We start from the raw sequence: 24334 nt of genomic DNA, 5'->3' as shown, positions 1-24334 counted from the left end.
GTGAAGGAAAAGTCTCTAAAAGAGCTGTCTTCAATTGTAGGAAGAAAAAAAAAAACACACCAGAAATAATTAATAATATTGTCTGTTATGATTTTAGTGATTCTGTGTAATGTTTTGAAATAGTATGCAAATTCTCATCAGTATTAAAAATTAACTCCACTATCTATCAAGCTACACAGCAGCAATTCATGTCTCTCAATTGCTATGCTTTATATTGAAATTCAAGGTTCAAAATTTTAACTGGGAAGGAAAATGAAGAGTATGACTACACAGAGTAAACATTTCTCCATAAAACAAAATAATCAAAGACTAAATAAAATTTAACAAATTAAGACAATCAAAATATGAAAAAGTGTTACAAATTAACATCAGAATAAATAGCTTAACATTCTGTGCACATTTAACAAAAAAGAGGAATGTAAAATATACATGTGCTATATCACCAATTAAAAATTGATATTAGATTAACTTAGGCTTTTGTGTTTGTTGTAACTATTAGATCTTTTTTTTACCTTAAATAGTAAAAGTTTGTAACGTGCAAAGTCAAAATTAACAAGTGTTTCCCTCAAATTCAATTATACCTTTTGACGCATTTCTGCTTGAAGCTGCTTCTCTATTTCTTTTCTATATTCATGAAGTTTTACTTCTAAAGATTCGTATTTCTGATGCTGGGGATAAGAGTCTGCAAACTGTTCATCAATCAGCTGAAGCTTCTCAGCTATAAAAAGAGAAATATATCCACCATAATTTAATTACAGTCACCACAGTTATCCTACCAATGACTGTAGGAACCTGTCTCTCTGTAGGAAGTTCCTTAGTTTACCTAAGTAGCACTGTCATAGTAAGATCTGTGTGGTACAACTGCAGAGGCAGTACAGAAATGCCATTTATCAGCTTTATGCCACACAACATATACCTGGGAGGAGGCACTTAATCGTTTAGGCGCTATTTCTGGTGTTACATGGTCATTCCTCCCCTTTATCATGAACGGACAAGAATTCTCTTTTGCATGCAACTTTTAGATTGTTTGTAGTACTAATAGTATGCATGTTATAATTCAAAAACTCCTAATCTATGCCTAACTTTCACTGAAAAACTATGACAGAAAGAGAAGCAAGGGACACATTTACAATTATGTTTTCTGGAACATATTTCAGCACATAACATTTGTAGTCCATCTAAGACGTTATACCTCTTAACTAAATGCCTAAGAAAATATCTGAGGGATTAAAAAAAACATTGTAACAGGACTTTTGCCTTATTTTAAGAAAGGTTTGAAAAAACGATGTACTAGTAACAGGTATGATCTCTACTTATTATTACTTTAGGGTGCATTTGAGTAAGTGATGAATGAATAGCAGTCATACAATTTATAAATCCATACCATTACCACTAGGAAAATACGCGTGGAGACTTGCTTGTAGAGGCTGCACTTACCAAGAGATTCTCTGTAAGGAGGCACTGAGGTTGTCTGAGCTTCCGTGTCATGAGTTTCCTTACTTAGATGATGCTCGGTAAGTCCAATTAAAATCTGCATAAGAAAACCTATCAAGGTCCAATATATTAGTTAGCTCTAATTTCATACCAAAACTGAATTTGAGCCTGCAATTTATGAAGTCATTTTCACTGTACAAGAAAACCTATTTGATTTACGGAAAGAACCAAGTATTTAAGTAAAAATCAGTACTACTAAACTATTGAGATTTTACTACAAGCATAATTCAGTCCGTCTCATTCTGGAAAAGCTGCCCTTTTGCAACTTTTCCTTTCATCCATGTCTCTGATTTCCAAGGTCATTTGAGAGTGTAGATTATTACTACTATAATTATGAGGTCATTAGGCAATAGCGGTTTCTGAAGATCAAGCTACTTTAGGCTATACAACATAGCTAGGTTTCATCATACAGACATAAGAATTATTTCTTATATAAAACAATGGAACATCAATTAAATCTTTAACTCGTTTTTGAAGTACATTATGCAAGCTAGTACAGTCAGTTATGAACACCAAAATCTGAGTTTGCTAAAGTTAGCATGAAAAGCTTCCAAAGAGCATTATATTTAATACCTGATTACAGATTTTTTCAGTTCTAATGTTCGAGTCATTTATTTTGTAGGTGAATGTTATCACTTAATCCACACCACAAATAGGAGTTGGATAATCCTGAATTATAATATTCACCATCCTGGAGTACTACAAATTTCAAAATCTGACTGAATCCGTATTATTCCATACTAACATACACTCAAGAAATTTGAGTTTCTATTGCTCGCGTCTTAATAAAAATGAAGCTGACAGAATTATCCTTGTCTGCATCATGTATAAACATCTTGTACCTTTATTTTCCTTCCGAGTTCCCGAAGTCTGTAAGAAATAAAAGATGTTTTAGCCACTCTATTTCATCACAACTGAAATTTAAGCTTGTTTTCAAAATCAAAATAACTTTACCAGTGATTTGTAAAGACTGGATTTTGGATTGATCCTCATTAATTGAAGAAGATCTTGCATAGTCCACAGCTTTGGGGGGGAAAAAAAAGGTAAGTTCGAAAAGGTTAGCTAATTTAAAATAATTTCAAATATGTAATAGGCATTATTTTACAGTTGTAGAATGTTTTGCATTCAAGAAAGATCTATTTAGCGCCTTGTAAAACCATTTTCAGAGGCCTGCTGTTCTAGTACTACATTTACCAGTCTCCACTACCTAAGACATACAGAGGCCAGCACGTAGTTTCATGATCAACTGAAGCTGTGAAAAGAGATAGTTTTGTTTCCTCCCCATTCTGAATACATGCTCTTGCTACTTTCCTTGCCTCTTTTCTTGATTTATCATATAAATCAGATGAGCTCACTAACCCAAACAACAAATAACAACTCACCAGGTAAAAAAATTAATTTTCAGTTAGAAACAACTTCACCCTATCACATACTCATAGAGGAGAAACAAAGAGAGGACAAGGGCTGCCTTTTTCAGCCACAGCTTGTAGTTACAACAGCTTAAACTGACCATGAACCACATTTTCATGGAACTGAAGAGCCAAACAAGAGGCTAACTTTAAGCAGGATCAGTTCCCCAAGTGTTCTGTCACACAGTCTCACAAATGGTCATGCCAGACTGTGGCTATGGGTGAAGCAAATGTGAGGTTAAGAGGCTTGCGCAATGTCTTTCCAGAACAGCATCATTAGCTTATTGCCAATTTAAAGTACTCAGGAAAATGGCCCTGAATAATGAAATCTTTTATGGAGATAATCAGAAGCTGTACCTGTGTTTGCATGTCACCGTCACAAAAGGGGATTTTTTTCAATTCTGTTGGAATACGACAACCCTCAGAAAGCAAAACTCCAAAAAGTCTTAGAAGAGGTAAATTACTGAACTTACCTTCTTCTTCTCTAATCCACTTTCTGGAAAGAAAACAGAAAGTGAATACTCATAGCCACATCTCTGTAGATGATCTGCCACCAAACTGTTGGAAGCTGTGATCAAAAGCGAACTGTCATCGCTTGGAACAGCCTGTGGCTGAAGTTCTCCACTTAAAATTGGGTGCATTAATTCATGGATTAGCTGGTTTCGGAGCTGTGTCTGATACAGAAAAGACATGATATTCAGTTTACATGTTATTCAATAAGAGTTTTTATTTTTCAAAATTCACAGGGACCTTCATTTTACTTGTACATGTCATATTACAACCTACATAACAGAAATGGGCAGACTAACTTCGGCAAAATTTAGAAGAGTGCTTGGGACATTGTGCGTTTCTTCAAAACACTCTAATGGTGGCTACAGTGATCTTTGACTTTCCCTCAAGATGTATCAAATGCAGGACTGAAAATAAGTATTGTTCTCCGTTAAGAACTCCACCCTAGTGCACCCAGCTTCATTTTTAGATCACTGCTTTCCTATTCTCCTCCTCTCTGGCTTAAGTAAAGCCTGCCTGATGTGGCCTCAATTTCAGGCATACTTGGAAAACTCACTAGTCCTCTTCTGAGTCTCCTATCAAGAAGCTGCCAATGCCATCACAAAGGCAGATGGGAAAATAAACAGGAAATTCATTGTCTTGGATATCAATTATTTTGTAGGGAAGCAAAAGAGTACTAATAAAAAAAGCCTACAGGCATTAATAATAATTAAACCGCATTTTTTATTTGCATTCTATGAGCTCCAATAGAGAAAAGAAATAACGTAAAATCAGAAAGTCTCCCTCCTGTAAAAGGAAGAAATAATAACTTTCATTTCATAATTATACAAATTGTTCACAGCATACTAAAAGATCACAACAGAAATAGCATTTTTAAGCTTTCAACAGCAGGTATGCAAGAGCGCTAAAGCTGATTAAAGAAGTAGTGTGCCACCAAAACTGAGATGAAACACCAAAACTTAACAAAGCTAGATCATCATACTAGACTGAGATTGTAGCATGGCTTTCTACAGATATTAGGCTGGTAATAGAAACAAAGACAACTGAAAAATTTGTTTTCCTTATTAATTTCTGAACTTGTCTAGTTTCAACCAACTTTGACAGAGATGGCAGTCTCAAGAACAACCGAGACCAGCAACCTCTTCTACATCTCATGACAAAGTGCAGGTGGAAAACACAGGGATAAATCCCTGTCCCTACTATGGGAAAGGCAGGCAGAAATTGGTTGTTATATGTTGGCCATTTCAGCATATCTGTAACTCCAGATCCGCTCTGCCTCTTAGCAGCAGAGGCAGTCAGATAAGACCACAACGAGAAAGTTGAGAGTATTCTCATTAGAAGATGTAATCCATAAGAATCCATAAGAAATCCAACTGCATTAATTCTTCAAGTCAGAAGAGCTACAAAATCTTTAATATGATGTATAATCTTCTACACAAGGAAGACAAAGCAGGAAAATGGATTTAAATAGCACAACACCTGACAGACTATGAGTTAGATGAAGGAAGACAAGAAATGGTTCAAGCATTGCAAGCTTGGTATGGAAATCACTGAGGGAGAAACAAGTTGTTCTGAACAGGGAATTCTTGGCCCTAAGATTATCAAAAGTATTCTTAAAACACAGATCTTGGTTTTTTTATTTTATTTTTAACTTTAATGAATTTGACATAAAAAGCAGGAGCTAATAAAATTTGCTGGTAACACTAGAAGTCCAGAAAGATCAAGACAGCATAAAAAAATGCAGTCAGATGATGTTTAAAGACTAGCAAAACTGAAACTGCATGAAATACAACATTTCAGCATTTAAGTCCTGATATGAGTTTCTGCTGTAACACACGGGATATATTGTTTGGAAAAAGCAACATGTGGATGTGTCAATCAATTGCTAGTGCTACAAATGTAACATACCTCAAAAAGAGACATATGTAGCCTTCCACTGACTTTCACACAAACAGGAAAAATTAATACCATTCTCAAATTCCTCTGGAAAGCTCACGACAATGATAATCTATTTCCTTTAAAAAAAAGGGGTAAAGACTTCGAAGTGATGCAGAGGACTACTGGGGTAACAAGCAATGCGATTTCTGTACCTTGACTTGCTTAGCATTGTAGAACAGAATGCTGAAGAAAAGGTACGACTGCTGCCTATAAATTCATCAATAGGAGCAAGAGCTACCTGAACTGAAAGATACTTTCAGCACAAGGAAAAAGGCCAGAGCAACCATAAATAAACCCAGGCTACAAACCAGAACAAAGTTTCACTCTTGAACATAACCGTATTCTAAAAGATTTTTAGTTTTAAAACAGTTTTAAATAGTTTTAAAACAGAACTGGAGTATTTTAGGATGATTATTCATAAAGTGTGCTTACTTATAGTAGGTAGTAAACACACTGTGACGTAAGAGATCCTTTCCAGTCCTATCCTCATTTATTCCTCTCTTCCCTACTTGGCTTTTTTCCTCAAGCATGGACATTTCCAAAGACCTGACACAGGCCTTTAACCTTTTTGAAAAAGAGCCCAAGACTAATCCACAAGGTAAAGCACTTCTGTTTAAGACGAATCTCATATCTGACCAAAAAAAAGCTGAATACAAATTAGACTGTGGCAAAAACAATACAGCTGGGGAGAGTGGGATAGTTTCTTGGCATGCCTTTCACTGCTTTCAATGTTAAGTAGTACAGCGAATCACAGGTAGCACCTGCTGAAAATAAAGCACACCTTAAGTGTGTCCAGTACACCTCTGTTCTTAAAAGTCTGATAGAGCCTTTTCCGGAGTTCATCTTGGGACAGTGTCTCCCTTTCAACCGAAGCCATCCTGCCCTACAATACCAGGAAAAAAAAAAAAAAAAAAGATATTATTGATTCCCAGCTCGATCCTCGGCCAGCGAGCGCCCCAGCCCCACCTCAGGCAGGCCCAGACTTTGCCATCACAGCCTCCCCCTACGCACAGGGAAGGCGGCGGGCCCCGGCCTGCGCTTCGGCTCTCCCGTTCCTGCCTGAGCGGCGGCGGTGGCGGCGGCAGTTCCCCGGGGCTGGGAACCGAGCCGAGCCCAGCCCAGCCTAGCCCCGCTGGGCCCGGGGAGCGGGGCCGCGGAAAAGCCGCTGCGGAGCGCCGGCTCCCGGCGACGGCTGAAGCGTCACGGGGGCGCCGGATGCTGGGGCGGGGCAGAGCGGAGCGCTTCCGGGCGGCCGTTGGTAGCCGTTGGAGAGCTCGCGCCGCAGGGTAGGCGGCGGGCCCGGGGCGGGACCCTGTGGGCAAAGACACCCCCTCCATCTCTCTCCCTCCGTCTCCCGCCTGCTTCGCGGGCAGCTCCCGCGGCCTCCGGCCCTTCCCCTAGAGGCGGCGGTCCCGGCGGTGCACAGGGGAGCCGCCCAGGCCTCAGGGCGCTGGGCCGTGGCCACGGTGTTCGCTTCCCCCCCCCCGCCACCCCGGGGAAACTCTGGGACTCCGGGGATGGAGCCGGGCCGTGGGACTTACCCAGGCCCGCCGTCTGCGTGGGAGGACGGTGCCCGCCGTCTGCCACCCTTCCCCTTTCTGCTGCCTGTCCGTAGGGCCTCGGGGGAGAGACGGATGAGGAGATTCCTCCGAGACGGGTGCACCACGTTACTTCATGGGATGGTTGCTCTCCAGGTCAGCGGGAGGGATGTCAGGGGTTAAATCATCAGTCAGTTGTAGAGTAAGAGTTTTAAGTAGTAGTAGTAACTAGATATACTTCCAGGAGATGTTCCTCTTTCTAAGGGTATTATTTTTGCCCCATTTAAGTATATATATGCATACCTAAGAAGGTCTTTATCTTTCTTTACCCTATGGTAAATACCAATAGGAAACATGACTGACTTTCAGGAGCGTTTTCAGATGGTTTAAGAGTTTGTATATTGACTTGTCAGTAAAGCGTCTGTCTTTTTTTTTGTAAGGAGCACAATATTGAAGAATGTCTGGAAGTTTCTACTTCGTGATAGTTGGTCACCATGATAATCCCATATTTGAAATGGAATTTCTGCCTCCTGGAAAAGTAGAGTCCAAGGTGTGTTTCTTTTTCCCCCTGTGATACTATTGTGATGTAATTATGGTGCATTTTCTTTTATAATTTTACAACGTATTAGAAGCCTGACCAGCATGTTGTTAAAAGTATTATTAGTAGCTACTGTTTTCTGGGTTTTTTTAACAGAAACTTTGTCATAGGGAGTAGAACTCTGGAGTTCTTGAGTGTCTTAAAAATTCTTTGCCAGATCATACTAGTTCTTAATAAAATATCACTTCCTTAAATATTTGATGCTGTATGGTGAAGAATACATATGCTAGTCATGCTTTGATCACTGCTCTTAGTGTGTAGATCTTTTAAAATAGCTGTTCGTTATTTAATGCTACTTCCTGTCATTCTCTATTTTAAGGCATCTGTATACACTAATAAGATAAAGTAAGAAACATAAATTTAAAAGCTCTATTCAGTCCTTTATTTTTTATGCTATAAAGAAATCTTATTTTTGTAATCATCTTCGGTAGTCGTACTTGTTTTTAAGTAAGAAAGATTTAAAACTTGTACTGATAAATATTGAAAATGTGAGAAATGTAAGACTACTCAATAAGTAATGTTTCCGGTGGGAAAAGAACAAATTATCCATTGTGATATTACATCAAAGAAAAAATAGACTTCAGAATAGAAGTGCGTGCATCTGTGAGTGTATCTAAAAATGTCACTGATTTGGACAGCTTGGCATCATCTGTATTTTGAATTAGTGTCCCTTAAAAGACTGTAAGTAAGGCTAGTCGGGCTAGACTTAGGGAGTGTGAGGATGCGTCAGCGTCCTGGTTTGATAGTGGAAAAACTTGTTTTCTGTATTCTGCTAATGGAAATAACTTGGTTCAGGTAAGGTTCTTGTCTGACTGAGGTTGAAGTACTAAATTTTCTCCGAAGAGAGAATCTAAACTTGATGTGCACTGAAGGAGAACTAGTAGACATTGATATGTTTTGGCAACTATTGCTTCTGTTTCTGAGACATGCCATTTACGAGTGAATTCAGTGCAGATGCACAGCTGCCTGAAATAAGTTGTTTGCATAACGTATGTGGTAAATCAGCACGAGCTTTTTCCCCTTCACTACTTAGTCTTATCCTCTGGACGGTTTAATGGAACTTGCAAAGCTGTTAATGCCCTGAGCCAAATTTGGTTTGGGGGAAAAATGTAGTGCACTGAGGTGTGATAGTGGCATTAATAGCATCCCTATATTTTGAGAAACAGTGCAAGCCTACTTATGTTTCCAGTCTAATAGAATCTTACAGTGTGGTTTAGTCCCAAGTTTCTTTTTGGCAGATGTCCTCTAGTGTTCTAGTTAGTATACAAAGTAAATGGCTCTTTCTCCACACCACTCCTGTAGCGTTAGGACCAAACACTGTGATCACTCTATGCATGCCATTCGTGTTTTAATATAGGAAGAGGTGCAATTTACATCTGCAAGCGTGTATTTAATACCAGTTCCAGGATGTTGTTCTGCACTAGGCTCTTAGGAAAAAGAAAAGCCCCCAAAACAATAAAACAATTCTATGTTTCTAGGCAAATAACCTGAAAGAACAAAATCTTTAGGTGGCAATGTTATCTGTTTATCTGTTGTCTGTATCTCTCTGCTTTCCCCATCTGTCCCCCAACTTTTACACATTGTAACCTATTGTTCAATTTATGCCAAATTTGACAGAGATGTTATGGTCCAAAAAATGCTAAATTGCTGTAAATGTCACAAAAACAGGTGATGGAAAAGTAGAGGAAAAGATTTTTATCAGGGTCTCTGTTGTGGAATAAGTTTGCGGTGGGAGATTACTCATTGGTGAAAAAAAAGAATTCATGCTTGAATTCATTCCTGAGCTATAAATATAGGCTTTATTGGTTTTGCTCCTCTCAAGACTGTTTTTGTGATGACCTTTTTATTATGACCTTTTTTCTCCCTTAAAACCAAGTCTCATGACAATATATACTAGTTTCATTTAATTACAGGCACATATGTGGCAGAAAATAAGGGTACATATCATTTGAGCACTAGTTATTTAGCAACTTGAGCAAATTATCGTTTGTATTGCACTCCTTTCACTGAATTACTAATCCTGTGTCTTCTGGAAATGCATTAGGATGATCATCGCCATCTCAACCAGTTCATTGCCCATGCTGCTCTTGACCTAGTAGATGAGAACATGTGGCTTTCTAACAACATGTATCTGAAGACTGTGGACAAGTTTAACGAATGGTTTGTTTCTGCTTTTGTCACAGCTGGACATATCCTTCCATCTTCTCTTTCCTTATATTTATATAGGAAAAGCCTTTTGCCAGAAAGGGTTAAGTTAGATGAAATGAGTTTGGAACAGATTTCTCTGGCTATTCACCAGTGTTACTGTTATGGAGTCACCAGCTTCAGAATGAAGCAAGCTGGGAGGCACAGCAGGTGTTGGAAATTGGGACTAATTGGAAAGATGGATTTTTTTCTTTTGGAGGAGCTGAAATAGCCTAATGAAATGTAGGGCTATGGAAAGAGGAATGGGAGGGTCTGAGCAAGTTGATCAGATTTTTTGTTCTCATCCCTTTGATAGGGCTAGAGAGGAGAAGAGGGGATAAACACGCGTGGTGTCAGTCACACCCATCTTGAAAATGTGGTGTCAAGGCTTGAACTTACGTACAGATAGTCCTAGAAGTGTGTGTTGTGAAACTTTTGTTATATATAGGAAGTAACATTGAATGTCATTTTAACTTCAGGGATATATAGCAAAGGTGCTGAAAGCATTGTCCGCTGTCACAACTGTCTAGCTTTAAAAAGATTCACCTTGAATAGAGAGGGGATTATTTTCATTTTCAAATATAGGGGAATTTAAAAAAATAAAGGTAACGTTTTCCAGATTTCATTGCTCCCATTATTTCTTTTAATGCTTCCTCCTATAGTCACTGCTATTTCATGTACAGCTAAACATTTTAAGTATATGTAGAATTGGGTATAAATGTTTATCTCAGGATATGTTACTTCTTTGTGAAAGTTCAATTTTCCTTAAGTGCTTTACATATGAGATTTATAATGCTTCATGATGTGAGGCAAGAAGATGGAATTAAGAACTTCTTTAATGATGTGTATGACTTGTACATAAAGGTAAGAACCCGCTTGTTATGGTCTCACTGCAGTATTTTTGAGTGCGTTCTGCTGTACCTGCTCAGGCACGCCTGCATTAGCAGGTTTCCTCTGGGGCCTGTGTAAGCGGAGAAGCACCTGTGGAGTCCACATTAGCCAGAGTTGATAACATATGACATAAAGGCTGTGTTCTCCAGTAACGGAATGGATTTTTCTGAATTTTTATAAATTGTGCTTTTTCGGAATTTATTTTCATTTTAGCCCAGTGATTTTTGGGGCAGTATTGTGTCATTAAGGATAATAATGGAAGCCAAAGACTATTCTGCAGAAGCCTGGTCGAAGCCCTTCGCTCTCAGACCAAGTAGCCCGTGTTCCCACAGCCTGGCGGCACATCCACTAGGTGGAGCAATCGCAGGCACCGACTGGGACATCGGCCATCTCGGCCTCCTACCGGCACTCAAACAATGCTAATTTCCAAAACAGAAATTTCCACCAGTGTCACGATGGATTTGTTCTGAGGAGCTGGTACTAAGGCGTGGCTGTGCACGTCTGCGGGGAGAATGCAAGGGCCTGGAAAGCAAGTGATTGTTTAGGAGCTCTGTGCTCTTAAGTGGCACTACATAGGCTGAAAGCTAATAGTAGTTGCTATTGGAAGTAATGTTTTCCAGTGCCGGGCATTGCGCTTATTAATGATTTTTCCTTCTTTCCTCAGTTTGCAATGAATCCATTTTATGAACTCAATTCTCCTATTCGATCCAGTGCCTTTGAAAGGAAAGTACAGTTCCTTGGGAAGAAACACCTTTTAAGCTGAATAATTAACTTTCCTGAGGGAGTCGTTTTTCCACACTTCCCTGATTATTTGAACTGTAGTTCTTCTGGTTAGTTCTCAGCATGTTTGATATTCATCTTTCTGAAGATTGGCAAATTGGATGCTGAAGCAGCTTTTTTTTTTTTTTCCAATACAGTAAGAACAGCCAGGCTTCTCTAGTTAAAACGTATATTTTATGAAGTTTCCTTTTGTGAAAACTAAGTTTAAAAATGTCAGCGGCTGAATAGCTACAAACTGAGATACATGGGTGTCAACGTGTCTGCAAAATCTAAACCTCTTCTACAGGGTGTCTTTTGTTACACAAGACATTTCCAGTCATGTGACATAGTATGAGCAAAAGAGAATTCTTGATTGTTTGGCCTGATTGGTTAATTTTGTTATAAACTCTTCTACTTACAGTCCTTTGATAGAGAACTTACTGTGCAGACTAACCAGACTAACTTTACTCTTCGAGGTATTAAATCAGGTCCATATTAATATTGTAATATGTAATGTATGTATTATAAAATGCTAAATAAAAAGAAAAGAAGATACATCAGCAAAGCTTTGTCTTCAATATTTCAGGAAGTTTTGAGAAAAAAAACTTAGTTTTTAAGAGCAAAATTGCAAAGTTAACAGATATTTAGTGCAATACATGTTTAGCTGCAGTGTTGCATCAATGAAATGAATTAATAAAGTAGATCAGAACGGCTGCGTCTGCCCTGACTTTGATTCTAATTAACACATGGGGAGAAAAAAAGAAATTAAATTTACATGTTTAAACCCACTTCTTTCCATTATATCTCTGCAAGTGCTGAAGTTTTCTTTTTGAAAATATATTTAGACTAAGATCTTTGAACCATGAAACTCTTGTTTGTTCGTTGAGGTTTTAGAAATGCATTATTTGGCCTGTCTGGCTACTATTCCGTTGTAAAATGTGGCTAGGGACCCTTTTGCAAAACTTACCATCATTCCAAAATAGAAATTTTTAAATAGGTCATTTGGTATATATATACACCTAATATTTTGGTTGGTTTCACAGTCTTTTTAGTAGTCTGTTTCCTTTTGCAGCAAATCTGTATACGCTGTCGTCTTGGACTTTTTTTAAAAAAATGTCTGAAAAGTAATTTCCAAAGGAAGAGGCGTGCTGCTCTACGAGGTACATTTTGCACAGTCTGTATAAATAAGGGGACCACATGTGTATGTACTTTAAACGTATAGTCAGTCATTACGTCTTTGTAATTTATGCTTACTGCTGAACTATCACTGTAAAATATTCCACGAGAAAGAGAACGTGATATAAAGGTTGCAATATTTACCTTCAATAAAACACAGAATTATGCAGTATCAATGCCTGTTGAGTATTCTTGAAATGATTTAGAAGAAAACTAGATGATCACGGTAAGGCTGCCTTTATTGGTGGGGTGGCAAGTGAAGATGGTAACACTTGTCTCTGCAGAATTATTTAATGAAAACTGCATTGTACAGCATTTTGATAATGTCATGTAATCTTATGTAAATAAACTGATTTATTTATTTTGCTATATATGTGAAAACAACAGAAACACCTGAGGTAAAGCATTCTTATTCATATAATAAGGAACCATTAAGCTGGAGCGGTTTTGCTGTTTCCTGCCTCCTCCCCAGTAGCACAATGGAAAAATACAGTTAAGATTCACTGAGGAAGTACTTATGTTAAATAATTATATACGTGGCAGTAAGACAAGTTTTGGCAAAGATGAGTGATTAGCACTAAGAGTTTCCACCACTTTTAGAAACTGGGGGTTTTCTGACAATTGTATTCTTTTCTGCCAGCACACAGTAGGAAGTTACTTAAAATGAAAGCATTGTATCTCTTGCCTGATCTCTGAAGGCAGTTAGCCAAATGGTGCCTGTTCTTATGCCCCGCCAGGGGTCTTTCCCCTTTTCTTCTGATTATAGGAATTGTAAATGGGAAATGCAGTATCACAGGTCCATCTAGCCTTTATGAAAACAGCCTGTCACTGGCCACAGGAAAGGGAGAATTATGTCCTGCCTCATTACATGAGTAATTATAGAGTTTCCGGTGAGGAACATCGTCTCATAACAGAATTCTAAAGGACATTGGCGAGGTAGCTGTGACTTGCCTGTGTACAGGGAAACACTTGTTTAAGCTTTGGTTTGTGACTTTTTACAGTAGGCTGAAAGACTCTTATCTGGAAGTGACAGGTGAAAGTTGTCTTGTGATCAACCGTAGTCACAAATCTGCTCTAGGCCTGAAAGCTGCAGTTTTAGCATGTATCATCAGCCAATGAACAGTTCCTCAATGGACAAGGCAGAAGAGAGACATCCTTTGCAATATTATACTCATGCCCCATCTCAGAGGCTTAGGAATAAGAATTCAAATTAAATCTGTTGCAGTGTGAGAAAGCAGCCGATAACCTGTGCTACGTGATAAAGGCAACAAAAATGCTTATAAATTAAAGGGACTGGCATTATCCTAGATAGACAGTACAAAAGTCAAACATACACAAGGAAATAAGAACATTAGCGCAAGCTAAGAACATGAACCAGCCTTAGTAAATCTACACTGGAAATGCAACTTACCTTTCTGCAAGGTTCTGTTAGTTACCGTTCAGGTAATCTGTCGTATGACTTCATTTTAAGTAAGATCTGTTTGAGGTACAGAACAACTGTTAAAGCAAGCAGCCTGGTTCTGGCAGCAGTCTTGTGCTAAGCATCTACAGACTTTGCTGTAGCAGGAGCTGTTAGCAGCGTCCTAGCTGGTTTCCTCTGCCCCTTCCCCTTTTGCTATCTATCTCTTCTAATATGCATAGCTTCCATCAGTCCCACATATTTGCCATGACGGTATTCTTTGCTCCTCATTTTAAAGGACATCTGGAACTTTGCATACATATTACATAGTGTGCTCTATCACTCTACAAAACTCTAAATATTGCTAACAGGACCCCCTAATACTTGAGGTACAATTAGTACTTGAAATGAATCAGTGAATTGAAACATAAGACCCAAGTGCTTACTGTACAGAAATGCCAGATTGTTATTAAGCTTTATATTTTTTTTTTGTAACTATCATCTACATCTGCTTGTCATAGGACTTTTGCTTCTTTCAAGTACGTGATAGTCTCTTTCTGAGACCAAATCCCAACCTCAACATAATTCCTATACTGCCTTATTTCCTATAGACACTTTTTTTTGTGATTAGTGTGCAGTTGTGGTACAGCAGCTCCCAGGGCACAAGTAATACTCTTCCATTGTATTAAGTTTTATTTAACTTTATTAAGCCTGCTTCTCAGATGGAAGCTTGGTAGCCATGATTTTACACGGAAAGGGGACAGATAGGAAAACACAGATGGAGGCTTAGGCACAAGAAAGATCACAATGGTTCTCATTCTTAATTGTTTCCTTTTAGCAATCTTACTTGAATCGTATCTGTACTACCCTAGTCACGGTAACTTCATCCCCTGTTCTGCTTCAACCTTAACCTCTGCTAAAAAGAACATTAAAGGAAGCTTTAAGTAGTAAGGTAGTAGTTTTACAAGTTTGACATCACTAGCTTAGCAGCCCCCTTAGCAGCAGAAGACACAAGCAGTCTTTTTTAAAGCTTTTTGCTATCTCAGTTGAAGAGGGATTTAGCTAAGATTTTCTTCACAGATCTTTTCATTCATTGACTAGAAATGAAACAGAAGTAGCAGCTCAACCTGTATTTAGCTGTTATGTGACTGAAGCTTGAAACAGTTCTGTTGCTGTATATGCAGGACTGTAGGAATTAGTTAGACTTAGGAACATACAAAAGGTAAAAAGATGCCACTTTGAAGCAGGAGCAGCAGATCTGTGGAATAAAGTCCTGGACAGGTTCAAGCAAGAATACAATACATTCAGAAAAGTGTATAAAGAGCGACAAGAAGGCTTTGTTTTGCAAGCTTTACTTCCAAATAATTACACCTGTTACAGAGTGAACAGATAAAAGAAAACTCTTGCTGTTACTGTACTCTCAAGAAAGGCTTTTCTATTGGAACAAAAAATATCACTGTACAGAAAGCAGAGTCTGTGTAGTTTAGCAGATAACACGGCCTGTCCTACAGGCCTCAGACTTCCTTTTGAAGCCCGCAACGTGTGTACGCGCATGCCTTTTAGCAGTCAGGTTACACATTGAAGCAACAGTGCGCTAATCAGGTTTGCTGTTACAAGGACAGTGGGTACTCTGCGCACCAACATTCAACAACTTCTGAAACAGGTATTCTACCATTTAACTGCAATGGAGAGCCTCAAATACACTTCTGTGGTTTCACCTGCATTACTGCAGAAAGAGCGTCCTACAAACACAGAATTTCCTTCTGTTCATCGTGTAATGAGTACAGTAATATAAAAGACATTGTCTTAAATGTTTAAGCCCATATCCTAAAATAGCAAATTAAATAAGGATCAAATTCAGCTCAAACACTAGCTGTAGGTATTGTATTAGGGCTGAAAGCTGTCACAATCTACTTTAAGTCAAAAGCTTCCTGAGTTCTCTACGTATTGCCAATCCTTAGTTTCACAGTGCAGAGATTACTCGTAAACACATTCATAGCTCATAGGTTAACAGGAACAAGAAGTTTGGAACTTTAAGGCTGCATACTAAAAGTTCTCTTAGAAATCCGTCATAATGTGGATCCCTTCAAGTGCTATTAAAGCTGACTGAATAAAGAATATCTTTTTTGTAACTAAAAATGGTTATACTTCTGTTATTCAGATTTTTTTACCTTATTGATCAGATACATGCTAGAATGGGACTTAAGGCAGAGACATGTATTAACTTAAAAAATCGTCAGTATCTTGCATTAAACTGCTGGAGGAATTTGTACAGCATTAGAATAGTAAATGAAAGGAAAATGGACATTAAATACGTAGGAAATTTATTTCCTACTTAAAAACCTACACAAATTATAGCAACATTAGGCAATTAGAGAAGACCTGAAGGTAATTTATATTAACTTATAATAAACACGTTAGAGATGAAGTACCACTCACAGCAAAAGGAATGTAGTGAGACTGAAGTTTAATATGTAGCATTGTTAAGAAACTGACTTCAGTGAAACAAAAGTGGAATGCTGATTTCATAAAAATATACACATATAAAAGTATCTTTGTGCCTGAATTCCAGAACAGTTTCTCCATAGTAGTGCTTCAGAACTTTCAAGTTTTAATTATATTCAAAGTATTTATCATTTGAATAAAGTTGGCAAATTACATTCTTATATCAATGGTTTTACTTGACACCTTCCTAAACAGAAAGCGTCATTAATTCAATAATGGGTCACCCATGAATGGAAATTTTTCTTTTGCTCCCCCAAGAAAGCAGGAGAATATTACAATTTTAATTTTAGAGTGAAACCCATTTGCTATTTTATCTACTATGCCTTCCCCATCCTATTATAGAGCAAGCTAGTCAAAAGTAATTTGGCCCCAAAAAAAAAAAAAATTTTAAGTCAACAACAAGATGAACTGGTTTTGGGTTTCCGATTAAGGTTTACTGTATCTGTTTGAATAAAGTGATCCGATCTGTCTTCGGAGGCTAGAACTCTTCTAACGGCTTCTTCAAAGGCTGCTGCAACATTAGTGGCATCTTTTGCACTGGTTTCAAAATAGGGATGGTTGCCATTATTCCTGCACCAGTCTTGGGCTTCTTCTGTAGACACTTGCCTTTCATCGATATCAACTTTGTTACCCAGTATGACAAACGGAAAACTTTCAGGCTCCTTGACATCTGCATAATAAATGAATTCTTTCTTCCAGTTGCTTAAGTTTTGGAAGCTTTGAGAGTCATCCACACTGAAGGTTAGCAGGCAACAGTCAGAACCTCTATAGAAAGGAGTCCGCAAGCTCCTAAAACGTTCCTGACCCGCCGTGTCCCATATCTGCATTGTAACAAAATGTCCATCAACTTCCAACTCTTTATTTAGGAATTCCACACCTATCGTATGAAACAGCTGTGCATCAAACTTGTTGGTGACATATCTGTTCATTAGGGAACTCTTCCCAACTCCACCGTCTCCTAGCAGGATTACTTTGAGGAGCAATGATTTTGCTGCCATTGTTATGGAAGTAGATCCTCCTGATTTCCTAGACCTGTAAAGATTAGGAAAATCATTAACATGGAAAAAGAATTGCGATCAGAAAATTTGACACACATAAATATCTATAAAGTGTTAAAGTCCACCGACATCAAGTTTCATGTACAAAAGCAGGAGGAAAACGCTAAATAGGTGAAGCGTAGATACTCATAGTAAGAATACCCACTCAAGAATACCACGTGTTTAAGAGGTGTCTCTTCCACAGACTGCAGCCTGTATGGCAGCCTAAGCAGTACCCTGCATGAATTACTGGTCTGTCACTTAAAACACTTAAAACCCCCAAACCCTTCGACATTTGTGCAGAAGGGGTATCGCATCACCTTCAACGAGTGCAACGATGCATTTATGTTCACTGAAAAGATCCATGGAAGAAAGTGGGGTGAGAGAATTTTATAGAGCACATGCCTTGAACTCGTCACTTCAGTGCCGTATTTCGTTAGCAAAGTTATTTTTTAACGTGCAAAAGTGAAGAGGAAGCTTTAAAAATAAAGCAGGACACTGCTGCACTTCACTCAAAATTGCAACCAGACAAGAAAATTTAAATCAACTCACAGGGAACACAGCTATCTATAGAACAAATGCTGAAATTTTATTTTAAAAGTCAGGTGACTAGGTATTGGTACACAAACGTTCAATATTTTACAGTTTATTCCTTGCAGAACAGGTGTGATGAATAGAATACTGTTACAACTACCATAAAAGTAAATTCACTGTTGCAACTTCAAATGGTACTCAAGGTATCAAATACTGAGGCCAAGCCTACACTGACAGTTCCATTTGTAGGTGTCAACCTCCCATGGCAAAACTGTCAGAAAGCCTGGAAGTGCTAGTGAATAGTCTAACTGCCAGCACAGGGATGGTGCACCAATGAAACGTTTTTACTGTCAGACTTAAAGGAAAAAAATTAAAAAAATATCCTTTGACACTAAAGTAGTTAGCTCATTAGCATTTTGTATCAGCCCAAGCTTTGCCTTCATTACAGTAGCATCACCTAATACTGTAAAAGATTGTTTTACTTGCTTGGGGAAAAGCTTCATTTTTGAAGAGCCCAAACTTAAGTTTCTATATGAGGAGAATGCTGCTCCTATACCTACCTGATACTAAAAGAGCTCAAAGTAATTCAGCCAAAACAGGCTTCTCTGAAAATAGCATCTATTTAAAATGGAAAAGGGTCATAAGTTGCCTAGTCCGTCTCCTTCTCTGAAGGAAGGAATGCAGTCCTGCTAGTTGTAATTAGCATTACTGGCATATACATCACCCACAGAGCATGGCTATGGAATTAATACCTGATACAAGCTGGCATGAGAGTCATATGACTCCATGCTGCCTTAGAATCAAGGCCTACATTAGAAGCAAGAAATTTCAAGAATTTTTTTATCTCTAACTTTCCTCCTTTGAATGTTTATTTCTTAGACACAATCTACAGTAAGACAGAAGAAATGCTTTATAGTTTGAGAGCAGCTGAAGCCTCAACACAAAGAAATTTCAAATTATAAATTTCAAATATAAGTTATATATTCATTCATACTGTGTAATTAAAAACAATGTTTATAAATCCTTAACTTTGTACAGGTTTGTATCATAACAATGTTAAAACTACTTAAGAGCTATAAGTAAACTGTTCATTTACATGCTATGTAAATAATTGCTATGGCTCAGGATATGAACACATACATTTTTATGTATGTGAAAAGCCTTATTAAAGTCACTGGACTACTTGCATATGAGTTCCAAGTTCGTGCTGCAATCTTTAAAATGGCCCAGTGTCTTCATTTATCTCCCTAATTCCTACTGTTTGTTTATGACTAAATTATCTGAGCATCTTCTTAATAAATAATGCATTCATTAGAACAGACGGTACGGAACGTTATCCTGTTCTACTTCAGTGTGGGGAACAAGTTACAATTCATTTTTTTCTGTCCTACTGAAATCACAAGTTCCCTAAAAGACAGAATGCAAATAAATAACCGACTTAAATAGTTCTAACTGGTACTACGTACTTGTTTCTTTAGCTTCTACAATTTGAAGAACCGTAGTTCTTATCATGAAATTGTCCATGAAGCCACATTTTAAACAAAAGACAGGTAAGGAAACTCTGTTAACAGTATCTAGTACTCTTGCACATCCAGAACCCGAGACATTAATTTGTACAATTTCAGCTACATAGGCCATTACAGTGAGGTCTAGGAGACTGATGACTAAAAAAATACTTTTACTGGGCAGACAATTACAGAGCAGCCACAAACCATTAAAAGTGTCTTTTCAACTAGAACCAAACTGGTGCACTACACAAAGGCTACAGAAACAGTCTTCCCAGGACTGATAAGTATCTCAATGTGATGTTGCAGGCAAAACCACTTTTCAAGACATTCAGCTTCCACCGTAAAAGCTGTCATGCTTCGCTACCAGTTTATGTTTTTGTAAAATTTTTAATCCAAAATAGATGGGATATATGTTCGGTCATTTAAATATATGCTTACAAGCTGGATCTGAAGCAGTGAAGAAGCACGTTTAAAGCATTAAAAAGCATTTTTGTTTAGAAGCAGCAAAGACTTTATACAATAATTTATACAATTACAGTTTTTTTTGACTATATAAGGGACTCATCTGCAGCCCCACTGATTACGTGATTTAGAGTATCTGCAGAACCAGGATGTTTTTGGCACAGTAGGCTGATGCATTTTTTTCCACTTACACATCTTTAAATAAGTTAAGATTTTTAAATAGCTCAAATTTTGTACCTTTTTTTTCCTAAGTTATGAAGGCTTAACACCCCAACAAATAAAATAACAATAAAGTCCTTAATATGTGGAGAATTAATGCTATTTCTCCTATTACATACTTCAAACTTATTTGTATAATGTGCTTTTTGACAATGTTCTTGGAACATCTGATACATTTCTGAACATTTATTACCTTAATTGTTCACTTCAAATCATCATTCAGCATCTGAAATGCTGAATTTCCACTTAATGTCCAATGTGCAAGTTGACTGTTTTAACCAACATCAGGAACTCCAAGACACCACAGAATTACAGGTAACTATTTGTTCCAGTTATTTCTTACTGTGATGTGCAATTAGTTTACTGTAAAGGTAGTCTCAACCTAGTACACAGAGGAGTCTGAAAAGAAGATTTTTCCCTTGTGTTCCTCTATCATTTCAATAAGCAAAGAAATTCAGAGCAAATAAATAAAGAGACCCCCACCATGGTGCAGTTTGATAAGCATTTCTGAATTGCCTCCATACATATAGAAGTAATTTAATTGTCACCTCCCAGAAGCCTCCTTTTAAGCAGTGAACTGAATTACAAGTTAAACATTTCCATCAGCAGTCCAATCGTTTGCTGGCAAGGGTAAAAACAACATGCTAAGCAACTTCAAAAAAAACCAGAGTGCATTACAGTATCTTTGATTCCCTCCCCTTTGAAGCTTATGAAGCACCACTGCCTTGTCCAATCTATCCATTTACGTTTTCTTAATTCCATGACTGTCAGCTGCATAAGCTGCCTTTTTATTTTGAGTGCAATTACCTCTTTTAACACTCAGGTACTGAGGCAGAACTTGAAGAAAAGCGAGTTTCTTGGTCTAGAAAACCACGGCAGCAACATCCAAGTTAGTTTAGGAATTTGTCTTTTTTTTACTATAAAAATCATTTAATAGATTAAGGAGGACCCAATTACTGAAGGCTGAAAACAGGTGCTGAACTCAAGTTTTGTCTACAGAAAAATGGTGTTAGCCAACACAGTAATTGTGCTGTAGCTATCATGTCAGCAAGCTACACCCCCACATAAACTATTAAGCAAACAGAGTCAAATGGACGAATTTATAGCTTCACTTTCACCATAACTGATATCAGGCAGAGCAGCACACCATAAAAAAAAAAAAAATCACCTAGCAACTGAATTCTCACCCTTTTCCCCTCCCCCCTTTTTAATAAGAGACACCAAAAAACTTTCTGTTGCAACAGCACCACTGAATTCCCTCTGTATTCTTTAAGGAACAGATGTACAGGGCACTTCAAGTTTCCAAACTATTGTTTCTCCACTTGTACCTACCTTCTAACTTGGAAACAGGCAAGAAAATTTATTTCAACTACCACCTTCAGCCAGTGGTCACTGATGAAGGACCTGCTATATGAAATCAAGACTAAACCCAAAGGTTTCCTTGAGATATGTGGCATGCTGTCCTTTAACTAAAGTTATTAAAGAGCATATATTTGACTTGGAGAAGGAAAAAAAAAAATCCATGGTAAGGCAGACTCAAGTTTATTCCACATTTCATTTACACCTAATATGCTTTCAGCCAAGACTTTTTAAAAAAGGGCCCGTCTTTGTTAAAAATTTAAGGAAAAACATTGTCTCAAAGTTACTGACAAGCAGAATTTGCAGTTCCATAACTAACACAACAGTAACACTGATCATGTTTCATATCTTCCTAACTATTCTCAGATTTACACATATACAACACATCCATTTCAGCTCTGAAGCTTATTCACAATTTTCTTTGCTAAGCCATCTTATTTTATTAAGCCACAGGTATCAGACATTAACAGTTTAAAAAAGGCACATCAACACTTCAAGTATTTTGTCTGACAAAAACACTTGCCTTTCAATACCATAATGTAAACTTACTCCCTCATTTGTAATTTTTTTTTCACAACACTAACAAACCTTTTGACAGGCTAGCATTAAAGAAAGTTGTTTCCTGGGGTTTGTTAGTTGCAGTGGCTCATGAAAAAAGTGACATAAACTGCTACTCTGTAAAGTGTCAGAAAAAAAAGTCCCAAGAACTCTCAGAGTTGCAGCAGAAGGGGCAGAATCCAGAACTATGTAAAGCAGTTTTCAACACTTACTGTTAGTAGAGTTCTTACATCTCTCAGCCCTCAATCACTACAGAGCAGTTATTATTGTCACCTACAGAAGATCTGCAAGTTTCCAGAAATCTGAAAAGAAAGGACAGAAGCAAAATTTTCTCCTCTTTCTCTGCTTAGTTAATCCTTCTTCTTGTATTTAGAAGGTACTGGTTTACACCTTGGCCAATTAAGTGGCACAAGAACAGTTTTTTAGTGCGTACGAGGCCACAAGCCTGTTTGACCGTGAAACATTTTGCTCTCAATTCAAAGGGGAAGATACAGATACAAAGTCAAGAGGCTACACACTTTGTACCTTTGAGTGCATTACAAACTTGTGACATTAATCAGCCCCCAAACTGTCCTTCCCCTCCACTGAGTACCGACGCAAGGCCTGTGGATCAGCAACGCTCCTTTGTTGACAGCCACTTGTGAGCTGCCTCATTCTCCAGAAGCCCTTCAGTCATACGGCTCAATCTACCAAGATCCTAATCATCTTGCAAGTCTTCCTTCCTTTATCTATGATTTCATCATTGCACTGTGAAGGTAGTTTGTGTTTTCTGTTGGACAGATATTTAATAATTTGATGACAGGTTATCTGAAAATTGCCTCTTCCCATAAGCAGCCTAGACACACTTTATCTAACACCAGAATATCACTAGAGTTTATTCACAATAACTTGCAATATGAACACAACCCAAACTGAACTGACATGCAGCTGTTGCCACTCATTTGTATACCAAGAAGTTGTATTTGGGGGTTTCTTTATAAGGTTATTTTTGACTCCTATGCAGTTCAGGACTCTAGTTCAAACAGTTGCCTGGCATGACTCAGGACTATGAAAGAAGCAGCAGCCAAGCAAAGGAATCTTTAAGTCTGCATAACCCCTGGATCATGAAATCATCCCAGTACCTACTGCCAGAATCAATCCTTTTATTCCAATTTATACCTAGCCACAAACTCAATCATTAAAACTTGTCAGGAGAAATACCTACATTTATATCTCTGCTAGTTTAATCTTACAGAGACCCAGCATTCACCTTTCATCTTGTCCCCCATGTTCAAGTAGAATGAGCAAACTATTATTTATTCTGATACAATCAGATTTGACATTTCTCAGCAGCTCACAGTTGAGCATCTCCCATCTTAAGTATTCTATTACTTTCAGCCAACTTCAAAACACCCTTAAGAGATGCTGCTCTTGATCCAACATCTCTAACAATTCATGAGTTAATTGGAATTCTCCTTGCAACATACTTCTCTCTTACTGCTTCCACTCTTTCAATAACTTATCAAGCAATTATTTCTGCTCACATGTGCTCAACTTCCTCCCTTGCATTAGTTTCTCTTTTCCTCCAGGGACTCTTAGCAATAAACCTCTGTTGGTCAGGCTACATTGTGCATTGATATTCTTCCCGATATAACTGTGACCAAAGCCCATCCCTAAGGGATTAAGTGGGTTACACTGTACCAGGCCAACACACTGTCTGCTTGGTAGAGAATGAAAACAAAAACACAACGCCAAGAGAATGAACGTTATAAAAAAAACCTTAAGGAATTCTTACAAGCCTCTTCGCTAGGAAGTTTTTATTCATTGTGAAACATTTATGCAAAACCCCAATCCTAAGGAGCTAAAAAGATCTTTCCCATGATTTATTACTAAATTGACACAAAATAAAATACAGCTTGAATCCAAATACCTCCTTGTACCCTTTGCAAACTTTTTCCTGTATTTTCAATTTAAAGAAACTGATGGTTTGTTTGAGCACTCAAAAGCAAAACAAGGAGTGCTAGAGCCTTTTTTTTAAAAAAAAAAACCAAAACACACAAACACTACACACTCCCTATTTATAACTTAATGGAAAAGGCTTTACTAAAATTAAGGCAACAAACAGAGCACCATACAACCTGAAAGAAGACAGAGAAAAATAACAGTTCATTATAAATTCCACGTTGATACTGAAACACAGATGTAGCTGTACTATTCTTTGGTCAGGCTTCTCTAGAAATAGAAGTGCTAAGAATAAAAAAAAGACTTGGATTTATT

General features: G+C 37.8%; 3 protein-coding genes across 12 annotated transcripts in view; 1 reads left to right on the top strand and 2 right to left on the bottom strand.

Annotated features, from left to right (window-relative positions):
- The window catches only part of OFD1 (OFD1 centriole and centriolar satellite protein), a 35152-nt gene extending 28637 nt beyond the window's left edge, over window positions 1-6515 (bottom strand). For 2 of the 4 annotated variants that reach the window (XM_054196132.1, XM_054196148.1), the window contains exons 1-7: window positions 6363-6515; window positions 6133-6234; window positions 3377-3577; window positions 2449-2517; window positions 2337-2364; window positions 1438-1545; window positions 582-718 (exon numbers count right to left, since the gene is read on the bottom strand). In XM_054196132.1, coding sequence (XP_054052107.1) covers window positions 582-718; window positions 1438-1545; window positions 2337-2364; window positions 2449-2517; window positions 3377-3577; window positions 6133-6228 — 639 coding nt within the window. In that variant the 5' untranslated portion in view covers window positions 6229-6234; window positions 6363-6515. Of the gene's footprint in view, window positions 1-581; window positions 719-1437; window positions 1546-2336; window positions 2365-2448; window positions 2518-3376; window positions 3578-5321; window positions 5429-6132; window positions 6235-6362 lie in introns of those variants that run through there. The other 2 variants (XM_054196140.1, XM_054196157.1) reach the window with 2 other exon arrangements.
- A 43-nt stretch (window positions 6516-6558) lies between these two features.
- Window positions 6559-11364, top strand: TRAPPC2 (trafficking protein particle complex subunit 2). Of its 3 annotated transcripts, XM_054196365.1 has the most exons (6): window positions 6568-6637; window positions 6967-7045; window positions 7330-7439; window positions 9532-9680; window positions 10454-10535; window positions 11227-11364. In XM_054196365.1, exons 3-6 carry the CDS (start codon window positions 7347-7349, stop codon window positions 11323-11325), a joined length of 423 nt encoding a protein of 140 aa, XP_054052340.1. In that variant the 5' UTR covers window positions 6568-6637; window positions 6967-7045; window positions 7330-7346; the 3' UTR covers window positions 11326-11364. The 3 variants fall into 3 exon arrangements, with proteins under 3 accessions (XP_054052324.1, XP_054052340.1, XP_054052330.1); XM_054196349.1 differs by lacking the exon at window positions 6967-7045 and having other exon boundaries at window positions 6559-6637; XM_054196355.1 differs by lacking the exon at window positions 6568-6637 and having other exon boundaries at window positions 6659-7045.
- A 57-nt stretch (window positions 11365-11421) lies between these two features.
- Window positions 11422-24334, bottom strand: part of RAB9A (RAB9A, member RAS oncogene family) — a 37952-nt gene continuing 25039 nt past the window's right edge. For 3 of the 5 annotated variants that reach the window (XM_054196347.1, XM_054196340.1, XM_054196331.1), the window contains one exon: window positions 11422-17433. In XM_054196347.1, the coding sequence (XP_054052322.1) occupies window positions 16794-17399 (606 nt within the window). In that variant the 5' untranslated portion in view covers window positions 17400-17433 and the 3' untranslated portion in view covers window positions 11422-16793. Of the gene's footprint in view, window positions 17434-22290; window positions 22381-24334 lie in introns of all 5 variants that reach the window. The other 2 variants (XM_054196324.1, XM_054196315.1) reach the window with 1 other exon arrangement.

The sequence above is a fragment of the Rissa tridactyla genome, chromosome 1 (genome assembly GCF_028500815.1).
Source record: "Rissa tridactyla isolate bRisTri1 chromosome 1, bRisTri1.patW.cur.20221130, whole genome shotgun sequence".
NCBI lineage: Eukaryota > Metazoa > Chordata > Aves > Charadriiformes > Laridae > Rissa > Rissa tridactyla.
The sequence above is the reverse complement of the archived record's forward strand: the minus strand, read 5'-3'. Positions and strand labels throughout refer to the sequence as shown.